Source organism: Anarrhichthys ocellatus, unplaced genomic scaffold, assembly GCF_004355925.1.
Source record: "Anarrhichthys ocellatus isolate YVR2014 unplaced genomic scaffold, GSC_Weel_1.0 scaffold30, whole genome shotgun sequence".
Classification (NCBI taxonomy): domain Eukaryota; kingdom Metazoa; phylum Chordata; class Actinopteri; order Perciformes; family Anarhichadidae; genus Anarrhichthys; species Anarrhichthys ocellatus.
The window spans coordinates 2,650,018-2,673,883 of NW_022280060.1; the positions used below are offsets into that span (position 1 = coordinate 2,650,018).

At 41.4% G+C, this 23,866-nt stretch overlaps 2 protein-coding genes across 10 annotated transcripts in view; one reads left to right on the forward strand and one right to left on the reverse strand.

Moving 5' to 3' along the window:
- The window catches only part of elavl4 (ELAV like neuron-specific RNA binding protein 4), a 72,385-nt gene extending 58,043 nt beyond the window's left edge, over nt 1–14,342 (reverse strand). For 2 of the 7 annotated variants that reach the window (XM_031864341.1, XM_031864339.1), the window contains exons 1-2: nt 13,672–14,342; nt 12,818–12,958 (exon numbers count right to left, since the gene is read on the reverse strand). In XM_031864341.1, coding sequence (XP_031720201.1) covers nt 12,818–12,958; nt 13,672–13,719 — 189 coding nt within the window. In that variant the 5' untranslated portion in view covers nt 13,720–14,342. The remainder of the gene's footprint in view (nt 1–12,817; nt 12,959–13,671) is intronic. The other 5 variants (XM_031864338.1, XM_031864337.1, XM_031864342.1 and 2 more) reach the window with 4 other exon arrangements.
- Nucleotides 14,343–18,368: 4,026 nt separating this feature from the next.
- Nucleotides 18,369–23,866, forward strand: part of agbl4 (AGBL carboxypeptidase 4) — a 245,361-nt gene continuing 239,863 nt past the window's right edge. For all 3 annotated transcript variants that reach the window (XM_031863834.1, XM_031863835.1, XM_031863836.1), the window contains exons 1-2: nt 18,369–18,446; nt 20,118–20,240. In XM_031863834.1, the coding sequence (XP_031719694.1) occupies nt 18,374–18,446; nt 20,118–20,240 (196 nt within the window). In that variant the 5' untranslated portion in view covers nt 18,369–18,373. The remainder of the gene's footprint in view (nt 18,447–20,117; nt 20,241–23,866) is intronic.

Here is a 23,866-nt window from a genome sequence, read left to right on the forward strand (position 1 = left end):
ATATATAAAAAAGCTTCTTTATGCCCAACCTGCCACAGGTTGATTTTTTCCTGCTGGCCCTTATCGCAGGCACACAAGAAGAGGGAGCTCTTGCTTCCTTTAACAGTTACCTGGCAGGCATACGTTTACCCACACACATGCATGCACTCAGAATGCAATTACTGGAACATGTTGGCCGACACCATACTCGATAAGCACACATCAGCATATATTAATGTGCGCACATACACGCAATACACACACACTGTCTCACAAATCACATTCAGGCACCTTATGCTGTATATAAACATGTGACCATATGTAACTGACTTTGTAACAAATTGCTTTTTCACTGGCAATTTCTTCAAGTTGCCAGACAAGAGATCAAAACATAATCCCTTTCCCAAAACATGGTCATACTCTTTCCTTTGTGTTCAACATAGCAATAAGAGGCAGTCAGTGAACCAATGCTTATTCACATGCTGGTTTGTTTCAATTAGCATTCAGCTGTGTGGTGTGAAGCCTGACAGGAGTTAATGTAAGTGGACAGCCATTAAGCCCAAAGAGATTTCTCTGCCCCAACCACCTCAAGACCTGTCCCCACTCAGGATCACGCTTTATTTAGATGGTCCATTAGCAATTAGTGATTATAATGTGTCACTTAAAGGTTTTACACAATATCGTTACACCGATTAAGCATATTCTTCACTGCCATTTGTACTGTTGTTAGTGGAACTATCTGTATTCTAATTTTATTTTCCTAAATTCTTAAGAACTGTTTCATAGTAATAAACAGAAACCCATTTCAGTTTGAATCATCTCAAGATAATAATTGATTGGTCCCAAAGCAGGGACATTTTGCCGTGTTATTGAATGCTAATGAATATATATATGAAATTGCATTTGGACTCAAATGGAAAGCATTTTATAGCCTACTTTTCAAGTAAATGATCTTAAAAGCTTTCAGAAAAGGAAAGACTGGCCATAGTCCTAATAAATCCAGATTTTGAAATTTACCAGTCTAAAACTCACTTTCAGTAAGTGCCTCAACTTAAAAATAATAAAATTATTGCATGTCACAATCAAATCTGAGTTTCTATTAGCCCAAAGCTAACGTGGGTGGGAGTAATGAATACAATGAGCTTGTTTTATGGCCCCCATCTGTAGCTATTCACTTTTTAATGATACAGCACAAATGTATTATTTATAGAAAATTATTTCACGAATCCCCTGACAGAGAGTGCCACAGACCCCTTGGGGTCCCCGGACCCCACTTTGAGAACCCCTGCACTAAAGACCCCGCTGTGCACACACAGTCCACTGTAAAGCCACTATGTGGACAGTGTATGATAAACTATGGAGCAGGTACCACATATGTACTCCGCAATTACATTTACAGTATGTGTAGTCATACAAATAGGAAGGGAGAAATTCAACCACGCACTTGAGTAGCTACGCAAATTAGCTTGCAAATGAGCACACTGAAAGAATAATGTTAGGAGAGGAAAAACAGGAAGAAGACGAGCTGTGAGGAATGATAAGGCCAGTTCTGGCAGACAAAAAGGGAGAGGGGAACTAAAGCTCCCCAGTCGCTCCACTTCACCCTTGACCTCTCCACCTGTCTCGTTAGCTACAGCGAGCTAGCTAGCCTAGCGGAACCATGTGCCTGACATACTAATGACAATCCTCACTACGCCTTCAATTAAGCCTGAGCAGTACTGAGGTACGCACACACACATAGAGGGGAAGATTAACAAACTGGCTGTTGTTTTAGATAGAATAGAATATGCTGGGACTTGCAGACTGGAGATTTGTACTGATCATACTGTATATGAGACAACAGAGGAAGAGTAATGTTGAATGAAACACAAAAGAAAATGGATCAAAATAGAAGTGCACCTTTGTATGTTTTCCTTTGTTATGTGCCTCCGTATCTTTTCCACCAAAGAGCAGAAAGAAGCAACATTTGCAGCTGAATAGTACAGGCAACAAACCCACAGTTTCCTGTCTGTCTTTTAACTGACCTTTTGAATTTAATGAAAGCTTTGGGTTGGACAGGGGCAAAAAGAAAATCTTCCACCTCACTGCCTCTAATATTCTCCTCCCAACCACGTTTTTGATATTTTATATCTTTTTAATTCCCTACAGTAAAGAAGAGAGTCAGATCCTTGGCAATGACCGAATCACAAATCACATCTCTGTCTTTATGTGCAGGCAACTTTTAACTGTTGATGTTTAGAGGCAGTAAGATGTGGGGTGAAAATAGAGGGTGATCATTTTCTTATTTCATAAAGGACAGTGTTTGGAGGTTGTTTTCTCCCTCTGTAATATGATCCAAATAACCTTTTCTCTAAATGAGAATGTGTTTTGAAAGTGAAAATAGTCTCTCACAGTTGACTTGCTCGGCTTGTCGTTTCACGTAATTGCTCTACAGGACTATGATTTTATAAAGCAATGAAAGTGACTGCCCCTACTCAGTAAATTAGCTATAAACACATTCTGCTCATTGGAGTGTGTTGTGTTGTGTGTGTGTACTTAAGATACACAGACGAATACCAAAGATGGAGCTGTGTTGCTGCCATGTCCTAGTTAAGGGTACACACCGTGCAATATAATATTGTGTTTGGACAGATGGAGGGAGTGGTTGAGATAGTCTTTCAAGGGCATCCATGCTGAGATGCTTTACAGTCTGGATGTTAGAGATATTGCAGTGTAGCTTATTATCTTGTAGATTTGGCCGTTCCGTACTTAGAGTTTATGTCTGTCTGTGAATAGAATGCAATACAGTACTGAATAAATGTAAAAATGCCAAAGAAGTAATTCAGGGTAATGTCTAAAAAAGACTACGGACTTTGCACAAAAAAAGTGCAAAGCGTTGATTGGATGCATTATTTGGCCTTTTAGATGATGACGGATGCTAAACACTTTTTGAGGAGGCAAATGATATTTCTTTCCTCTTGTAAGGTTTTGAAAGTTAAAAAGCTTTTGTGGCTTTAACCCAGGAGGGCCAGGCGTACTTGTCAGCAATGAGAAACCCCATCTCACTGATTGACTCTGGATCACATCCATAAACACACACACAAACACACACACATGCACAACTAAATCCACACAAACACAAACACGCACACGCACATGCATAAGTGCGACAAACCACGACATTATGGTTCATGGAGTGTGTCACAGTCTGACAGTGTGACTGCCGTGGAACCGGAGCTTTAAGGGCTGGACCCCACAAGTGTGCTGCAGGCTGTGCTTCCTGCCTGCTAATTCGGAAAGCAGAGAGCTGACTAATTGTCATGAACTCCTCCTGCCATGCTTCTCCACCCTAAACCCCTCCTAGTCATAGACCTTAATGGATTAATGCAGGCTGGAGTTGTCCCTCTTACTCTCCCATACTCATTCTGGTTCGCTAGATTTCTGCCACGCCCTGAAAAATGTCTGTTTTTGTTGAATCTTCAGGATTGATAGCACTGTACTGTACATACACAATATACTCTGGTAGCAGCCAACACGTAGTAGTCTGATAACAAGTGTCTTCTGATACACAGTATAGCAGGTTTGAATATGCAGTGTGCAGACTGATAATTGTGGGTGCTTTCGGTTTGATTCGTGTTAACTGTCAGATGCAGCATTTCAACACCTGTTTTCTGTTTCACTCCGCATAATAAGACGCCTATTTGAAGCGGGAAAAGTGAAGATACCAGCAGAGGTGTTACCTCCAAAGTGCTGGAAGAAAATACCTTGATAATTAACAAGAAAAGGATAACTTGTGTTTTGCAGTGAACCTGATCTTCGGTTCAGAAGAAATGAATGCAACCGAGGACACGCAACGGAAAACACGATCTGAACCTGATCCTTGTTACACAGTACGGCAAAAACACCGTAACACACGATGAAAACACATTTTAATAGAGCTATACAGAGAGGAAGGCAATGCTTATCAGGCCCGGTTGATTTCAATTTAAAATATCACAGCAGTCTATGCAGTAAAACCGCCTAATACATCTAATAGCCCAGAACACACTCCTCAGTATGCTGCTGCTTACTTAGGCTCTTTTTGATTTGCCCTTGAAGGATAGATTTAGTTGCTCTATTGAAGTTCTGGCAGTAGCATCTTGCTGTGCTACTCAGACTGATGATCGCCTCTTTCCTGGCAGGTGTCCACCCTCTGCCGGTAACAATCAACAAATGAGAATCGCAGCCTTCCACTTGCCGTCTCCCTGCCCAGCGACAAACTCGGCGTCACTGAATACCAGACAGCAGACAGCTATTAACACGATGCGGCTGCATCCGGACAACAATGGGCGCTTTGGATTCAGCGGACTTTTGTTGTTTGCTTTCAGCGTTAAGACCAAGGGCTTCGTTTCCATGAATCAATGGCGCACATGGCGTGGATACTGATTTTCAGGTAATTTCATGGTCAGAGGCGCACAGTGCACCAGCATCGCTGTTGCACGTTCAATCAAATCAACTCTTTTCTTTCTCCTCGAAAGCAGGGCACTCTGTGCCATGTCGCTCCGACACTTTAGTAAACGAGGGGAGCAGTCGGGAGTAGTTCTGCCACAAAAGATCCTCCAAAGAGGAAAGTGATGTTCTTAAGCGGGAGGAGCAGAATCACCACAACGTTACCGTATGTGAACCACAGAGAGCAAATTACGTTCAATTATCCTGGGAGGACAGTCAAGTTCACAGCTAGCCACTGAAATGCAAATGAGTGCAGATGAGAAGAGAAGTCTGCGTGCACTGAACGAGAATCCCAATCCACCAAGTCAAATACTTGCCAACGTAGAGCCCTGGAAGGCATTTAGAGATCATTGTAGGCGATGGTTTGTGCTAACATAATCAAACTTGCTGTTACAAACAAAGACATCAAGCATTTCTTTAACATATTAACTTCATATCTTCAACTGACTGTGAGTATGTCCTTTGGATGTTGTAGTGAAATCTCTGTCTGCACGTTTTTTTTATAGTTATGGCTAAATATCATGACTCATCGTGTCATGACTGTGACTGACAATGCAATGTTAATCACTGAGTTACAGCTCAATGCTTTGAGTCCGGTGTTCCTGCTGTTGATTGAGTAAAAAGTTAACATTTTGCTTCTTTTGTTTTGCAAATCTTTCTGGTTAAAAACTAAATCCAACTTGGCCCTGCCAGTCTAAGAATGTGTGAATTCATGGAGGCACTTATGGGGAAGTGGATCCCCTATATTAAATACAAGTATTTGGGTAGAATGTAACTAATCTAGTTGAAGCTTTCCTCCTACATCCTCTTCCCTCTGTGTCAGTGGGCATGATACACAGTCAGCTTAACCCTTGCCTGTGTCACTCTCCCTGGTAGAAACTCCTCAGATCAGAAATAAATTCTTCATGCTGATCCCGGAACAAGGCTGTGCTGCATTTGTCACAGCCACTTTCTTCCACTTTAACTCAAAGCTGTTTGGTATGGCTGGAGCTTTGCAGACTGCCGAGATGTGACAGGGGGCTGTTTGAAAGCTGAGTCCTCTGTCTCTATCTGTAGAATAGGGACTGAAGGCTTGTTCAATCGCTATGTAAAGTCTGCTCTTTTGTAGATTTAATTCAGAATAATGCTTAGATACCACACACACACACACACACACACACACACACACACACACACACAGACACACACATTAAATCCACACATTCAAATGAAAAATGTTTTTTTTAAATGGAAGAGATCATGGTGGGTCTTTGAGGCTGTAGCCTAACACAAATGAGAGAAGGTTTGTGGAGGTGCCCAGGGAGGCTTAGCTATGCATTGGCTGTTGAGTCTGGCATGTGTTCTGGCACTGCGAGTGTATTCTCAACAGGACTCTGGTGGATTAGTGTCCATTTGGACAACAGAGTGGTCCGCAGCTTGGGGGTGACATTCAACTTCAGCAGGCCGGCAGCTCACACGCTGATCAGGAAGTTTAGTCTTGCTGTTTATTGTTACTGATGTGTTGTAAATGCAAAGCCATGTAAATGTTATATATTGAGTCTTACAGATGGATTTGATGACTGAAGTAGCAAAACCTGTTTTGTATTTCGATGGTTATGCTGTCCTCTAGTCCAATCCGGATGACTGTCATGGCCATGCTGCAGGGTGGTGGGTCAGTGGATCAGGGGGTATAGTGGTGGGCTTTAGGGCTGTGGGGACGGCAGCCCGCTTTGCGTTTGATCCCGGTCGGGGTACATCCATGCTCACAGGGCGACTGCTGTGGTCCATCTGGTGGAGGCTTTAATCACAACTCCCTCCCACTTACACTCGCGCACACACACACACACACACACTACTGTAGCACAAAGCTCCCCACTTGAGATTCTTTAGACGGCTGCTCACTTCCAGACCTCTTTTTAGCTCCATTATTTATTTTAGTCGTTCCTGCAGTCACGTCTCTCACTGCAGAAACGAGTCCTGCTTTCTCTTTTTCTCCCAGAATCTCCGACTCGGACCTCAGGTGGAAAGCACGAGAATCACTGAAACACCCTCTGCCATCTGGAATGACGTTTAAAGCCTCATCAAAAATCTCACACTATCTGATCTCCATAAATGGCTGCGCTACTGTACGGCTTTTGATAAGGAATAACCTTTTAGAGACGAGACGCATGCAGAGTCCTTCACAGGGATGGCCTTCGGTACTGTGGACCAAAACATGCCCATGCTGCACAAATCCAGCTCTCCAAATGTCACTTCATGCTTAACCGCCCTTTCTCATGCTTGAAGAAAGGCAAGTGGGCAACGCTAAACAAGAAAAACTCGACCGGGCTTCAGTTTAAATGCCTACATGCTTAGAGACATGTGTCAGTTATTTTGTGTTGTTGACACATTTAGTTGTTTGAAAAGAAAGAAACTCATTAGAAACAGCTCTCGAAAACATTTTCCATTATGAAAATAAAGACATTGTTTACAGAAGGTATAAATCATATTCTGAGTAAATGCTATTTATAATGTTACATGAAATGAAGCAAAGGAAATGTATGTAATAATATAAACAAAGAGGGAAATTCGTTTTTTTGTGTTGTATTTCTGTAAATTAACTCACATAACAGTCACTAAAGTACAGCTCAAGGCAGACTATGGTGAACCGTTTAAACCTGACTGCTGCTGTTGGATTAAATTTATTATTAAAGGGAGTAAAAGCTCAGCAGATAATAATGATGCTGCGTTTTGTAGAGGAACCACTTATAGCCTCCCCTCGGACAAAATTAATTATAATATTTTCATGAATTTCCAATATCTTATCTTGATTTAGCTTGCTCTTCATGAACGGCTAATCACTTGAAAATCAATTCTGGAAACTACTATATATTCTGTACATTCGGTATATACAGGCCCCCCGACTACTAGTCACCTCCCAATGGAGCCAGTGGAGAGCTACTGCACTCAAACGGTCACTCCTCCTCGGCACTAATGCAAGTAAGTAAGCCCTACATCATTTATTCATGGTGACAGCAGATACTTTGCCTCATCCCCGGCAATTAGCAAATCAATAAAAAGCGCATTGGCTTTGAAACTATCAATTCTGAGAGGACAAAAAAAATAAATAGCTTTGTTCATCAACATGCCAGGATCCCAGAAGCAGACAATCACTCAAGTATCGGCCAGGTTTGTCAGCTCAGCATCAACAGGCGCTGAGCCGACAACAATAATGCACATTTCCTCACATCACTGCCCTTAAAATTAGTCCTCACCTACGAGATGGGTGTCTGTTCCATATCAAATCTTAAATTGGGTTCTGTAAAGGGCATCATCTATTAATGTCATTCTTGAAAAAAGACGATTTAATGTTCTTTTTGTCAGGAGATTTTGTTTGCATTATGAGTATGTGTCTATTGTGAAGGAGATGACTGAGCTGACGCCATCTGTGTGAGATTATCACCGACGCAGACAGGTCAGTGAAGGTCTTGCACTGGCTAATACCTCTTTTGTCAATGTTTATAAGGCTGACATATCTGCAGTACATTCTGATATCACTGTCTGTTTAATAATTAATTCAGTAAATCTGCATGATCCAATATGCACCTCAGGCTGCTTTGTGTTGACCTAAAATGACATTAGATTTAGCCGAAGACCTCCGAGTTTGACTTCACTGTCAAACGGTGGCTGAGGCATTTTTTTTCTGTTTTTCCATAATAATTGGTAATGTGTTTGCAAATAACAAAAAATTGCGAAGAACTCACCAGATTTGAAAGCAGAATACTGCTTTCTGTCCAGCCTTGTCTGTTTCATTATTCTCTCTCTATTTATCCTTTTAAGCCGAATGAAATAACTGCAACTGGTTGTGAAAACATTGTCCACGAGAGGAAACTAATTTGTCTCTGAAATTAAATGCTTTTCCTCTACCAGGCAAAAGAGCAGCCCTGGGATTTTTTTTTTCAAATTAAAGAGGATAAATGAACAGAAAGAAGTGAGATTATGTTTATTCAACTTATTGAACTGTACAAATGTAGCCACTGACTTGAGGTAAATCCCTATGGATATATAATCCACAGCTATAGAAACTGATAATTATGTGTGCGTGCATTGTTCTGTGGTAGAGGTTCCCATGATTCTATTTTTCTGTTTTTTATTACCTCAAGGCCCCTTTCTGTATTTTTTTTAGCACATAAATATGATTATGATTTATTACATATATCATTAGAGACTGTGACTTAAAAAAAACTGCATTTTGTTTCTTTCTGAACAGATGATAATTGAAAACATCAGCCTGTTTTTTTTTTATTGCTGTGTTTTTCATGATCAGAAAACTTGCACATCTTAGATGACATGATGCTAATCCATGTATTAAAAGACAATCGGTGAGGGAATAAAAGCAGGTCAAAATCTTCCGCTTTGATTTGTTTTTGCGCTGCGCTCTATAAAAATCACCAAGACACAGACTACTCAGAAACACTGGGCCCTGCCACGGCCATTATGTTGGTGAAATTACAGGTTATTACTTCCAGGTCAAAGGGCCTGAACACAGAGAGGTGACCTTTGGTCGGGCGTGGGCGCTTGTGTTGCTGCAGCAGCACTCTGTTGTTAGACTATTGTTTATGGATCACATCCACATCGCAAGCCTTTTTTTATGTATGATCTACAGAGTCGAAGAAAAATAGCTAATGATCAAAAACATGATCATGTGTGAAGAAATACACACTAAAAGGCACCCTGCGGACGGGCTGAATTGTGTGTATATTAAGGGTAGGGTTTGCATGAGAAAAAAACAAAACTCACAGAGACAGTGAGGAGGAAGAGTTCACTTAGCTTTACAGTGTGTGTGTGTGTGTGCGTGTGTGCGTGTGCATGAGCATGAGCCTGCAGACACCTGCTCCATTCTGCAGTGATGGCTCCCAGCGGGACACAGGCTCAGCTGCTGATCTCTAGGCCCTCCCTGCAGTACTGGTGGCCAGCACACATACACCACACACATACACCATGCACGCACACACGCATACAGCTCTTCCAACATATCAGAACCCTCTAGGCCCCCCCTCGCAGTGTCTCTCAGCCTCTCTGTGTTCCCCGTAACTGACGCACCAAATGTGCTCATACCAAGTGCACACATGATATGATGCACATGCGCGCGCGCACACACACACACACACACACACACACACACACACACACAAAGCTGTGTTCACATGATGTTACATGTAAATTCTAAGACACGGTGCGGTCATAATCTGCTCCGGTCTGATATATGCTATAGGGAAGATATGACTGAATGGCACGTCTTCATTTCTATCACCCTAAGCTTAGAAAGCTTGACTGAACACAGCAGTACATCAAACCTCCATATTACGTGCTGCTGCTGTGAATGCAGTTTAAAAGGATAAAAGGATTTCGATGTTTTCAGCAGGTCACTTAATGATTCACGTTAAAACAAAATCCAACCTTTTTTTTGTCAGTCCTGCATTAATCAGCCACCGTCGTACTTGTGGCACTATTGTTCTTGTCGATGCTGTATTTTGCACATATCGCCATCTCTCTGTTCCTCTCAATATGAGTGTCCCCCCCCCCCCCTCTGTGGCGTCGCTCAGTCTGCTGCACCTGTTTGTGCCTCCCTGATGGCAGGGTTGTGGAGCATAAATGAACTAATTTCCTGCATATAGAGAACAAGGAAAGGGGAAGTGCAGCGAGCGGCAGATGGAAGGAGCTAATCATTGTTACGAAATAGAGATGACCTCTAACTATCTCCTGGCTGCTAATATACCGTAACTACACACGTTTGCCAGCTTCTGTGTCAAGCACACCCTCACTCTCCTTCCTCCTCCTTTGCCTGTTTGTTGTGGTGATGATGAACCTCTTCAGGCAGGTTTGAAATGCAACCCTCCCTTTTTTTTTTTTTTTTTTTTCTTTTTTTTTAAGATGTTGAAAAAGAAAAGATTGGAGTTGTCAAACAAAATCTGGTGTCACATGGAGAACGGCAGCTGCCTGCAGTTGGTAATCAGTGGAGCTTTCTCCAAATTAACAGCATTCAGCTCTGAAGCACGGCGCACTGCAGGTTTTCAGCTATGGGCTTTTGAAAATTAGATCTCAGTGACTGAAATATGGACTAATTTGCAATTCAGCTTTTTGCTCACATTTTCTTTTAGTTCTACCGGCTTTGTGTAAGGTGACATGGTCATGGTCATCCTAATGTGGTAAATGATACTGCGGATGCTCATTTTAAACAGAAGACTATCCGTCTAAATTGCATCAATTGCGTGCCGATTCTCTCCTCCGTGTTCTGGTGGCTTCAGAATTGAATTCTTTGAATGCTCTTTTAAGCCCACTGTCCTACAGCTTGATAAGATGCACAACCGAGAACACGCGCACACGCGAAGCGCTCTAAACAAACTGAACACGCAGTGTTTGACAGGGGAACGAATGGTAAACTTTGCTGCAGGCGTACAGAGTGTTGGACGACGAAAGCATTTAGCTATTTATTCATTTATCAAGGCACTCATTTAAAGCAGTGGTGCATTGAATGGAAACACACCACAGCATCTTAACTTTGAACGATAACATTTCAAAACACAGCCAAGTATTTAATCCATTTTGATATACGGAGCAATGTTGGGCTGCCGGTGGTAGAATTGTACTTCCGTTTGACCGAGGTAAGAAATGCGATGTTGCTTTTGAGGCATCACCCAGCAAAGCCACCAGAATCTTCCAGCACATTTATCTAATGTATGCAAATGATCTTGCTGTGCTTAAAGAAGGCACCATTAATCACTGTAACGATGGTCTTTTTGAACCAGGGTAATCACGCACACAGACACGCATACACATGCATGTGCGCTTGCAGACACACTCCCTCGCCCACACACACACACACACACACACACGGAACATGCCTCATCACCTGCAACACACTGAAGACAAATGCGCAAAATCCCATAGTAAACCATTTTACCAGAAATGTAACTACGTGATGAGGACCTCATAGTCACTCGTGGGCTATTTTGGCTTTGTTCATTTATACTGTAAATACAATATTATTTGCAACTGGTCTTCATGTTTCGCCCTGGAATTGGCTGGTGAAGCAATCGCCTCAAATTCAGTTTTTCTGCCCACCACAATGCTGATAAGATGCATCAAAATATCTTAACGCGGCAATCATATTTATATAATAAATTCAGCTAATTAGTTCCACTGGTTTCAACAAATAATTCATGATCCAGCAGCTTTATGCAAACAGCAGATAACACCGTTGTGAGTCACTTCGTGCGCTGTACAACCACAACAAAACACTGGACAGACGTCTTTGAACTCGTGTAAGAACTCAAAGGGAAAACTGAAAAAAACATTATTGAAACCCAACTCCTCACGGAACGTATTTCACCGCTTATCCTCGCCGTGCATTTGCATACAGTTGACGGAAAACCCCTGGGTACAGTCAGCAGCATGACAGTCGGTTATGAAGGCTTCCGGGAGGCTCTGGGGTGTGGATCTGAGCCAGTTTGAAGAGGAGCCGAACCAATGAAGAGCCCACAGCGGATTAGACACCCACAGCTTCATGTCGCTTTAATGCGGCGAGTCAGGGATTTTCTTACAACGCTTTTGCCTAAACTCTCAGGGTTTTCTCGTGCCCCTTTTTCTCTCTCATTCCCTTCCTCTTGAAGTAATATTTTCTATGTAAATAGCAGAGTCGTGTTGTTTCCAGTGCAACATACCACATCCATCTACAGCGTTCCTACTTCCTTTGCTAATGTGACTTGTCAGATGTTAAGTGGAGTTGAATCGGATTGATAGTTATGATCCAATGTCATTTGCAATCTGTCGTCTCACACAACTGTACATCTCCTCAGGGTGTTGGGGAAAAAAAAAAAAAATCTTTTCTTTTCACAGATGTCATATAAAGTTCAAAATGGTAGAATTGCAGGTGTACTGCTGGAGCCTGTTTATTAATTTACTGTGAAAGATAATTCACCTTCAAATACATACAAAACTAAATGCAAATACTGCAAGTCCGCCAACAGAATTCACAAAATACAACAAACGTAGAATATATTACCCACACGAACACGCACTCACACCTCAAATTCCCCTGATAACAGTCTGACTGGCAGAGGCTAAAGACAGAGTAGGCGTCCGTAATTGAACAAACACAACAATGTAAATATTTACTAATACTATCCATTGGGGATACAGGCCAAATCCCACAATTGATTTGCTCTCTTTCTGCCCCTTTGCTCTTCTCTTCACACACACACACTCTCACACACACACACACACACACACAGCAATACACTAATTCACAGACACTAACTACCACTCTTTTTTCCCCGTTTCTTTCCTTGCTATTATGCTCGCCCGTGTTCATTAAAGAGATGGAGATATATTGGTCTGTCTATCCTCTTACCAGGGGTGACCTGAAGCCCATCTGGGCTGGCGATGACAGGAGATCCCTGGGAAATAGCGGCGAGTGCGTCTCGGGGACGGAGCCCACGCCACTGGCTGCTAGTCCCGAGAGCTGCCCGTACCTCGCCATCATCTTGAGATGCTGCTCACAGAACACACACACTCATACACAGACACGGGAGGAGAGGGGAGGAGAGAGAGAGAGAGAGAGAGAGAGAAAGAGAAAAGAGAGAGAGGGAGAGAGGGACGGGGTGTGAGAGAAGGGAAGGAGAACAGATAACAGCAGGTAGGAAGGACGGTGAGAATGGTAAAGGACAGAAGAGGGAGTGGGGAGGGAGGGGGCGGGGGGGACATGAAGAAAGAGGAGGTAGAGGGGGATTACAGAACACTTTGCTCTCACACAAATGCATGTGTAAACACACACACACACACACACATAAAGGCACACACGCACTTACACTTACACAGATACTGTATGTGCACATGAAGGCTCACATACAATTGTATCCCCAGGTGGGCAATCTCACAAGCAAGCCTATGTTGGATGGGTTTGATAGCTACCTTGGTTTTGTTACAATAGAGGGATGTAAAGTCTAGGCACTAGCTCTCTTATTATTACAAGCCAGGATGAGTGTGAGAAGCGTAGCAGCCCCTTTTTTCTCCGTACCGACTATCGAGCTGGGGAAATATATAATAAACAACTGCTGTTATCAATCATACCCTTTGTCTCCTGACTATGAGCATACAGAAATGTACAGACACGCACGGACATACAATAAAACACATGACAGAATGGTTGGCAGCAGACACGCACAGGTGAAGTGTGGAGAAAGAAGCAAATCCAAATCTCTTTACCTCATTGCTCAACAAAGCGGCGTTGAGTGTTCGGCTTATTTCGAACATGTTCAGGTTTGGTTCTTTTTTTTTTTTTTTTTTTTTCGTTCTGTCCGTTTATTTTCAGATTCTCTTCAGTTCTTTGCTCCCCGTTTTTCTTCTCTACGACTGGGAGACGGTCCCGGGAACACAAAAACAGAAATAAAGAAAAAAAAAATGAAATAAATTGAAAAAAAGAGGGGGGATAAAAAAAAGATCCTCTTTTAATTTTCTGATTTTGGAGTTGTGATTTTTCAGTGCTCTATTTTTTCTTTCTCCCCTGTCTGTTGATGCACCTCTCTGCAGGCTGTGGCTGTCGTGGTGGCGTTTGTGTCCAGGGTCTCCACACACGTCTAAGGACTCAATATGCTGTTTCTTTTTTTTTCTTTTTTTAAATCTCCCCAGAGTCAGCACATTAAAACAGGCAGTCAGGCGGTCGGTGGGTCGGGCTGGCGGGCTGGCTGGCTCCCTTATCTGTCCCCCGCACACTGGCTCGCACAATACGCTCCGATCCTCACACTGCTCGCTAGCAGATTAGCCTGTCCCAAAACATAGCACTTAGTTTAAACTCCCCTCCCTTTTGCTCTCTCTCTCTCTCTTTCTCTCTTTCTGTATCACTCCCTCTGACTCGCTCCTTTGCTCTCCCTCCCTCTCTCACTCCATCTCTCTCTGGCTCTCTCGCTCCTGATGCAGCTACAGTTCACTGTGCTGCCACAAGGTGGGAAGACTGTTCTAGCAACAGCGACACCATCACCGCCACATCCCTTCCTCTCCGTGCCACTCCTATCTTTTAGATTTTCCTCTCTTCTACCCTTTTCCGTGTGTGTCTATAAAACACAGGTATAAACGGTGACTGAGCGTTTGTGCTCCCTCACCGTATCAAACTTGCGTGTGTGAGGACTAATAGTGTTCAGTCCTGTTATCTAATTATGGCTCTTACAAAAGCAGGTTGTGGATTCAAGTGTAGAAAAAAAACTATCAAAGACTTCTGGGAGGGAAATAATTCGAGCACTACCTTGGAGGTGTTTTTTTGTGACGGGTACATGTAAAGTAATGGAATGGAATAAAAACCTGCACACTATCAAGAGACCTCAAGGGAGTGGAAATGAATGGTACCTCTCGGTAATAGGAAGCAAAAGAAAAAAAGTGAGGGTTGGGCTGATGCGAACATCAAGGTCAGGTGGTTGTCCTTTTCCTCAGCAGGGTGTGGCATAGAGATGACGAAGCAGCTAGTCACAGGCATGGCAGGAGATCCCAACTACGGAACAAGTAAACAAGGAAAAAAAAAAAAAAGATGAGGGAGACTTGTTCCAAGGATGTGATTCACTACATTGTTTGGCTTCAGCCGATGACACCTGAGACATGTCAGAGTATGACTCACAGTGTACTGTATCTGCATACAGTGTATATGTAAGTCCAAATGTTCATGGAATTGAAGCCCATGAGAAAATAAAGCAAGTAAAAATGTTTTATGAAAATGATGCTGACGGGGTGATTGGAGCTGCTATCATCTTCACTAATGCTAATCTTAGTGGTGTCTTCCTCGCAGCTCCTTCAGCGTGGCAAAGGATTCATTCCTAGTGCTTTGAATGTGCTTTTGGCCGTCTTGGATCAGAGCAGGGAGAGCGGCCATTTAATAGCTGTCTATTGACACTGAACCATCTGTTTAGGTGGACACCGTCCAGCATAGCAGAAAGGAAGGGAGGGAGAAAGGGACGGAGAGACGGAGGAAGCGGCGGATAAAGAGAGAAGAGAGGGTGGCGATTAATGGTTGAGAGAGGGGGTTAACAGCGAGGTACAAACAAAGCAGAGGAAGTGTTGGCAAACTGTTTGTTTTAACGGGTGTTCATGTAAAACAGGAAATGGAAAAATATGGAGAGAGACTCACACTTGTCGAGGATTTGTCATGTAATATTGCTTACATGTTTTTAATGAGCACATTTCTCTTTTTTATATTTCCATCAGGAGCAGGATAATGCAGAATCATCTTCAGCTGTTTTGCTGTGTTGGCTTCAATTCTGTTTTTTTTCCCTTTCCCTCAGAAAAGGGCTGCTAGCCACATCTCTGTTCCGTAAAGCCCGCAGTCTCTAGGGAAGGCTGGTCCGGCAGAGCCCTGGGGGGGAGCTGTCAGTTGAATCATCCAGAGTGAGGGCTGATTCCTCAGTCAGCTGCCTCTCAAGCCTGCCTCTCTGACCAAGCCTCACTCCCCTGAGCCCCCGGATTGCTGTCACCATAGTGATTCTCTGTGTACTGCCGGCTGGTCCCCCCCCCCCCCCCCCCCCCCCCCCGAACCCCCCACCCTGCCTCGCCCAACCACCCGTCACCAACTCACGGCCACTTCTGCCCTGTATTTTGATTTTTGCATGACTTCCTCCTTCATTGAAGATGGACTTTATGTGTGGAAGTCCTAAGCTGGCCACAGTAAAAGGGTTTCCCTGTACTTGCTGCAATACAAATACAAAAACATAGATTTGTACCTCAGCACACACACACACGCGCGCACACACACACACACACGCGCGCGCGCACAGACAGAGCTTCAGGCTGGAAACATAAACAATATTTTTTTCCTTTCCTTCAGTTGTGATACTGAGCTACAAGCACTGACTTATTTGATCATTTCACAGTTTAGAAGAAAAAGTATCTTTCTGAAAGAATGAAAAGCAGAGCTTAAAAATACCTTTGCTGTGCCAAAGCTACTCTTTCCCCAAGGGGTTTCTGACTGGATGGTGATGGTGCGACGTGTCCTCCAGTCACTTGCCATCCACGCTTAAAATAGCCACAGTTTCTTAATGTTACATTCAGTATTAAAAGCGTGACAGGGATGTCTACATGTGAAGCACTACATGTGAAGCACATTCATATGTTCAGAAATCATTTGGGGTCAAAAATGTTTTGATAAGCATATAAAAATACACTCTCCTGAGGGATAATTAAAATTTGAGAGACCACGGTGTGGACTGTAATTCTCTTTCATGTTATCCTGTTTTCCAGAGATGGATGTGTTCATTAAATCATTGCTGCACTTTGCAGACATCATGACAAAAATAACATACTTTATGCATGCAGTGTTGCTTGGGCAGAAAGTAGTGGGGTTATTGTTGAAAGTGTTGCTGGTTTTTTTCTCTTTCTTCAAACATGTCTTAACAATATAGAATATGGAGCTTCAGAGGAAAAGGAAAACATTCACAACATAAAGTCTTTGCAGCAATAAACTCCCATACTTTTACATCTAATTACATCTAGTTGTTTATAATAAGTAGATTTAAATACTTGAGAAAATGTCCCCTTGATTTCAGTTTCCCTTTAAAGTAACAATATCACAGCCTACGACAAGAGACATTAAAAATAGCCATATCTGACAGAGCATGTCATGTAATGTATTTCCAATTATAACTGTCATACTATTGAAAATAATGTTCTTATGCAAATTGTCTTTCACAAGCCAACAACCAAATGTGACTTTCAGCCATAAGATCTGGCAGAGACAAGCCAGGATCTTGCGGTAAATTAAACTATATGCAGTCTCTCTGTTTGATAAGAGCTGAGAAACAAGGGAAACATGTAGCGTATCTAATTCATTCTTCTCATGCTCCATAATTCAATTTCAATCTCCCTCTCGAAAATGAATGATTGTACCACCATAGAGCTCTTTAATTGGCATAGAGTTTAAGGAATGACATAGCATGGAGGACAGCTATTCAATTTTCAATTTTAGAGAAATATTACACAGCAGCTCTGTATTCTCTTCCTGTCATCTGAAAAATAATCAGTCTGACCTATCTACTCAGCGGCCTGTTGATGCTTGCCATCAAACACAGATCACACACAGAGAGAAAAATCATTGCCCTCTCCCTGGTCTTTTTCATTTGGGCGAATTACACATAGCTTACAACCTGAAAATTAGTAGCAGCCTGTATGCCTCTTGCTCCAGGAGCTGTGCGACTGCTCATTTGATGTACTTAATCAGGTGCAGCCTTTGTAATGGGAAAGAAATAGGGCCAGGCTTGATTGGCCTTGATGACATCTATGCTCCAATTGTCTAGAAAACCTCCAGCTTTAATCAATCTGCAGGATGATTCAGAATCTCTGGCTGCCACCTGCCATGATTGGCTTTCTTCTCTGAAAATACCATTAAGAATGCAGGTATGGCGGTGATAAAAGTGAGGTGTGTACAATATACTGATTAGAGTTCAGATTCTGTGTAATGGGAGTCGTTGCTAGTTTAGTGTTGCCTGCCAAATGTGAAAGTTGTATGTTTGACATATGAAGATTTTCCCTAAACATAATAGAATATCATTATAACTGTTAATTCAGTACATTTTTGGAAATGTTAGTGCTTGGTTTTCAGACAGAGACAAAATCTAACTTATATCTTTAAGAATCATCTTCCCGACAGCTTAAGACATGGAATCATCACAGAAAAACAATAATCGGCATTTCTGCTATTTTTGTGTTGTTGTAGTTCTGTTCAATAATTTGTGCGCTCAGATCCAAGTGCACAAATCATCAATAGCAAATCAATACCGTTTGTTGTTGATATTGCATATAATTCAACGACTGAACTTGGCTTAGCTTACCCATATGAACATGTAAACCGATGTCTTGTGTTTCTGCAGCGGTGGACTGATGGACTGATGACGCCTCTCCCTCGTCCTCGAGCTCCGTTGCCGTGGCAACACACATGGAGCGTCGGCTGCTCTGTGACAGGATGGAAAGGAAGATGGAGGAGAACACTGTTAGAGACGTCGAGACTGGTGTGTAAATACGAGCCATGCCTGGCTTCTTCTTCGTTGCTTTACAAGCAGAAGGACTGCGGGTGATGCCCAGTTGTCTGACGTATTCTAGCTGCATGTTTTGGGCTCGCTCCGTGTCTCTGTATTGACGCTAACATGAAGTGTGCTAACATTCTAGCTAGCAGGCACAAGGGATGTAAACAAGACTCATGTCACCAGTTTGTTATGAGCTAACCTATAGCGTTGCAGCTGCATGACGTTAGCCAACCATATAGCAAAAAATGTGCTGGCAATGTAGGCAACCTCACGGAAATACTTCACAATACCGCTGGCATGTTAACCGATCCCATTCTTCAGTAGTGCAGGTGTAGTGGCTGAGTACCTGCTAGCTAGCTCTGTTACACAGGGGTCGGTCCTGCAGTGAACTGCTGTGTAAGCTAATAAACTAGCTGTCGGTATTACTATTTGCTTTTCATCAATTACCCTCCAAAATTAAAGATATAATCCGTAAACAAATGCCCAAAAAATTGGGTAAGGACCACCGTGTTGATAAAAAACAGAACACATATTTGAACCAGAATTAGTGGACAACTGTAAAGATTTTAATAAATGTACTAAAAGTGAACACAATCTCAGTTTGTGGTATTTTCTGTTGCTGCAGAAGATTTCTTTGAATCTGTAACGTTCACCATGGTTGTAAATAGATAACACATTTTACATTTCTAATGCGGATGGGTTTAGAATAACCCAATAGCATCCAACAAAGTTATGCTTTTAATGTAAATAATAGTAATTGGGTCTTTAATATGCATGCACCCACAGATGCAAATGATTGTGATGCACGTACCGTTGCTCTTAAAATAAGGTATATTGCTTTTCATTCCGTTTGTAGATATATTTTGTGAGGTTCACTGCACTGTGTTTACCATCCGGACCACGGAATGGTATTGAGTGTGGATAGCACAGTAAAATAAAATAAGATAATTTTTTTTAAATAACAAAAAAAATGCATAATACATAAAATATTCAAATGCATACAAAGGTAAACATAAAAATAATCAGAATGACAGTATCGTCTTATTTGCACACAACCAGTTCAAGGCATAATGTGTGTTAAAGTGTTAGAATAAAGACAAAAGATGTTAACCCTGTTTGTGTAATGTACTGGCCTGTTCACAAGAAAGCCTTCAACTAATAATTATACAAGAAGAACAACTGTTACGGAATATGTCTCTCTTTTACTTTTTATTACGCAAAAGCTCAAACAAAGCCACACATTTAAGCAACATTGTTTATAATGTCCATTTTCTACTGCAAAAATATAGATATTTTTTAACCTTTATATGCTTTATTTATTTGTTTATTTGTCTCAGTAAGATGTCGCGTATACAGTACATCACTAGACTATATGAGTCAACATTTATCTTTTTAAAATTTTTTGTATCTTTTTCATCTTGTTATCTTTTCTCATAATTTCGGTTTATTGGTGGTGTAAGGTTCTGCATGGCAATCTATGTTTTTACTTTAAGGTCAACAATCTAGGACTGCTTTATTCTGTATGAATCTCATTTATTTATCACTAAGGGCTTACGCCCTTTAAAATGAAGTCAGATAAAGCTTACTGGTCAAATATTTGCTTAACACATTTACATAAGTGAGACTCATCCTAATCCTACACATGTTGTTTTTCAGGCAGTGAAACTGGAGGAGAGGATGCCTTGGTGGGAAATGTGAACAAGCTGATGGTGAGCCCACCAGGTTACTCCGGAGCTCCGCGAAAAGGACATCTGCTTTTTGATGCTTGCTTTGAGAGTGGTGAGTAGTAAACTGAACTGGAGAAAGTTACACCTGTTAATCCAGTAAATGTTTTTATATTGTTCTTTTCATGTTGATGACGTCCAACTTTGGTATTGTATACCACTGTTACGGAGCAGGCTGCAAATAAGCGCCAATGCAAGATGTTGTTTGGGAACTTCAGTAAACACACACACACACACACACACACACACACGCACATTAAGAGGTGGACGTTTTACAGACAGTATTCTGGATAAGGCTTTGCCTCGTCACTCACAAAATTAAATTTAACACATTGACAAATCCTTGAACCTATAAACGTTCCTATGTATGCTTGAAAACCTGGAAAATACAAATACTGGCAGACATGTCCTGGGTCATGAAATGAGCCCCAACTAATACTATTACTAATACTACTTAATACTGCTACTATGCTGCTAATAATTGCTCAATTTACAGTCTGTTGTACCTTTAATAAAATACATACAAATAAAAATAAATAAAAGTGCTTTATATTAAAAGAAAGGGTTTGAAGCAGGTTTACAGAATCTCCCACAGAGTCAATAAGAAATCGATTCCAGGGTTTGGGTACAAAAGCAGAAGGCTTCTTCAGCATGTATAATTGTCTGAGATCATTTTGTATATAGCAACTAACTGTGAGTCTGTGTGTCTGAGAGCTCCATCAACACTGAGACATATCTTGGCAACAGTATAATCAGGGACTTCATATAAAGATTTATAGAGAAGAGCTAGGCTCTTAAAATCTTTATGATGAATAACTACAACTTAGCGCAGGGACTTGTTTAAGCTATTTTCTTGCAGCCACCTTTTAATTCTATTCTTCCTGTACTATGGCTAAAATATGTTTAGTTACTTGAAAGGGTGATTGACATGTCACCTTGTCCAGCTCCTTTGTTGGAGCTGTGCATACAGTACCATTAAGTTAATGTGCTCAAGTGTCAGTTGTTAATGGCCTTTGTTTGCCACTTTGTCTGACAGCTGAGTGGCACAACAATGAAAATATAGAAGTTATTAACCACCGACAAGGTCAGGTGGTTAGACCCACACACAGGCACACAGTCAAGCACACAAGTAAATCAGGGAATCAGCCGGTCTCTCTTGGACAGAATCTCTGTTTGGAGATTAGGTTCAGATGGCACTCACAGGCAGACTGAGATGAACTTTAACTTCCACTTGTTTACTTTCTGATGTCTGGCCTTGGTGTCATTGTCCAAGTTGTTCTCTGAAGTTGATTGTAACTATCATGACGTCTCGAATACACTTTTTCAGAGCGTAAGAGAATACGAATAAGTTCAGTTGTCACATATCAGGCCTACTACTAATTAATTCACAAGAGGAAAACCACTCCTGTATGAGCGTATGAAGGGATGAATATAGAAACCAAATCCACATATTTGTACACAGTAGACAAGAGGTGTATGAAGATGAATGCATATATAGCACCGCTGCATGAAGATCTAAATACATGTAACATTAGGAGGATTGTGCTGAGATATCAGTGTGGTGATTGCCCTTTTTATAAATGTGCCTTTTTTTCCCAGAGGAGCTCAGACATTGATTAATGGCCGCTGAGCTTCCACACTGAGATCAGCTAACATACCAGTGTCTCAGGCTCCGGATGTATCTCCTGAATGATTTATGGAATTGATATTAATCTCTTTCCAGTAAATGCATTACTAAAGTTACAATGGGGGATGAATTGATGTTTGCCAGCTAATGTCAAATTAATGCCCTGTTGCCGTTTCATTTAAGCATTACGGATTTTTTCCACCTTACTTGAAAGCGAGCCTTGCTATTAGTTTATGATAGTTCTTTCACAGTGTACTCCTATGCCTGGATAACTTGTACCAGGCAGTTTAAAGGCGGGAAAATAATGTGCACAAGCTTCTGAATCCACTCCATTCACAAATTCTGCTCAGTATTGCTAACTCTTTTCCAATGAAAGTAGCGAGCAGCACTAGCTCTAAAAGTCGCTGATCAAGCAAGAAAGTCACCAATTCGCCAACACTGAGCCCGTCCCTTCGGTCTTCCCGCCAAAGCCCCTCCCCCAAGATATTCACAATCAACATGAACAACTAACATGGCTATTGTTAGTGCTCACAGCTGTCAAACTAGCAGCTTGTGGAGGACTCGGCCAGAGTGTGCAAAGGTAAAGCCCGTCAAATCATTTGGCCTGAATTACAGCCACAGATACTAGATTATTTTTCCTTTTTTTTTTCGTCAAAGAATTTAATCTCTAAATTGCTGTCGGGATGTATAGAAAGTTTCAACAAATATAAATTCTAAAGTGCATTACTCACCCTAGCGGTAAGGTAACTGTCAAATATTTTGTTCAGGGTATAAATACTTGATGAAATAGAAAGCTGATATTCTTTCTAGAAAATGTATTGCGATATGAACAACCCGCTTTGCTTTGTGTGTTGGGCTAGCCATGTGGAAAAATAAAATATTTATTTGATTTATGAGAAACCACTGGTAAAAAAAGTCTATAAATCACAAATTGATCAGTGGAATGAGTGATGTTGGCATAATATTAACAGGAATTTTTGCATAGAAAAATAGCATCTGTGTTTTCATTCATTACTGATTTCCCTTCAATAAGGTCGCTGAGTTACATCGTATAACTCAAACAAACTTGACTTGGGTTGATATCGGTAACGTTTGTATCCCTTGCTCTTTATTGTTACAATAAATATTTTCTTGCATTTTAGTTATTTTTTAATGAGCTGAAACTTAAATGTTATGCACAGCAATAGTCCAATGTTGATAGAAGAAATGCATTTTCAATCAGTGGAAGTGTTTGTATTAGAAGATCTACTTAATCATATCATTTCTAACCTCTTTCAACAACATACAATGTTTTGGTTCATCTAACCAGGAGTATGCCATTTAGTTTTTACAGTAGATTTACTGCCCATATTCAAACTCGATAGGATTTTGTGCATACCTGAAGTATCAGTAAGGCTTATAGAAGAGCTGCCGTTGTTCATACATTCAGTCTGATATCTGTGATACCAATGACAGAAAGGAAATTGGAGACGAGTGTGTAAGCTCCCGCCTCATGTATTGCATGTCGGATGGGCGTGTATATTTCTCAGAGCTATTGAAATGGTCTTTCGTGACAGTCTATGTCTATTTTACTCTCTCAAACCAGATTGAATGGCGCATTTCAAGAGGACGATTCCATTTGAAATTTATGCAGACTTATAACTCAGTCAGGTTGTTTTCTTCCTTTGGTCGACAGCTATCTGCATCCCATTTTCATAAAGCACAGATTTTATTTTGTTGCATTAGTATAGCAGAGAATACAATCTATCTGTTTTGTTTTTAAATCGATGGTTACGTAAGCTGTTTGCCAAAGGTATAAAACCTCATTTACATTTAGATGAGGCTTAATTCACTTTGTTGTCAGTCCTATGGTGATCAGAGTCAGTGATGGCCTCCAGATTTACATACAGTAGGTGTCTCAGTCAACAGGTCTCCTGACACGGAGTTATTCTGAACCATTAAAAGCCCTTTTTCCACTTCTGCTTAACGATAACATACAGTATGATGAGTATGACTATTTTCTTAAGTCATTGCAAACCTTACTTATTGCTTTAGTTGACTGTGTAAAGAGCAAT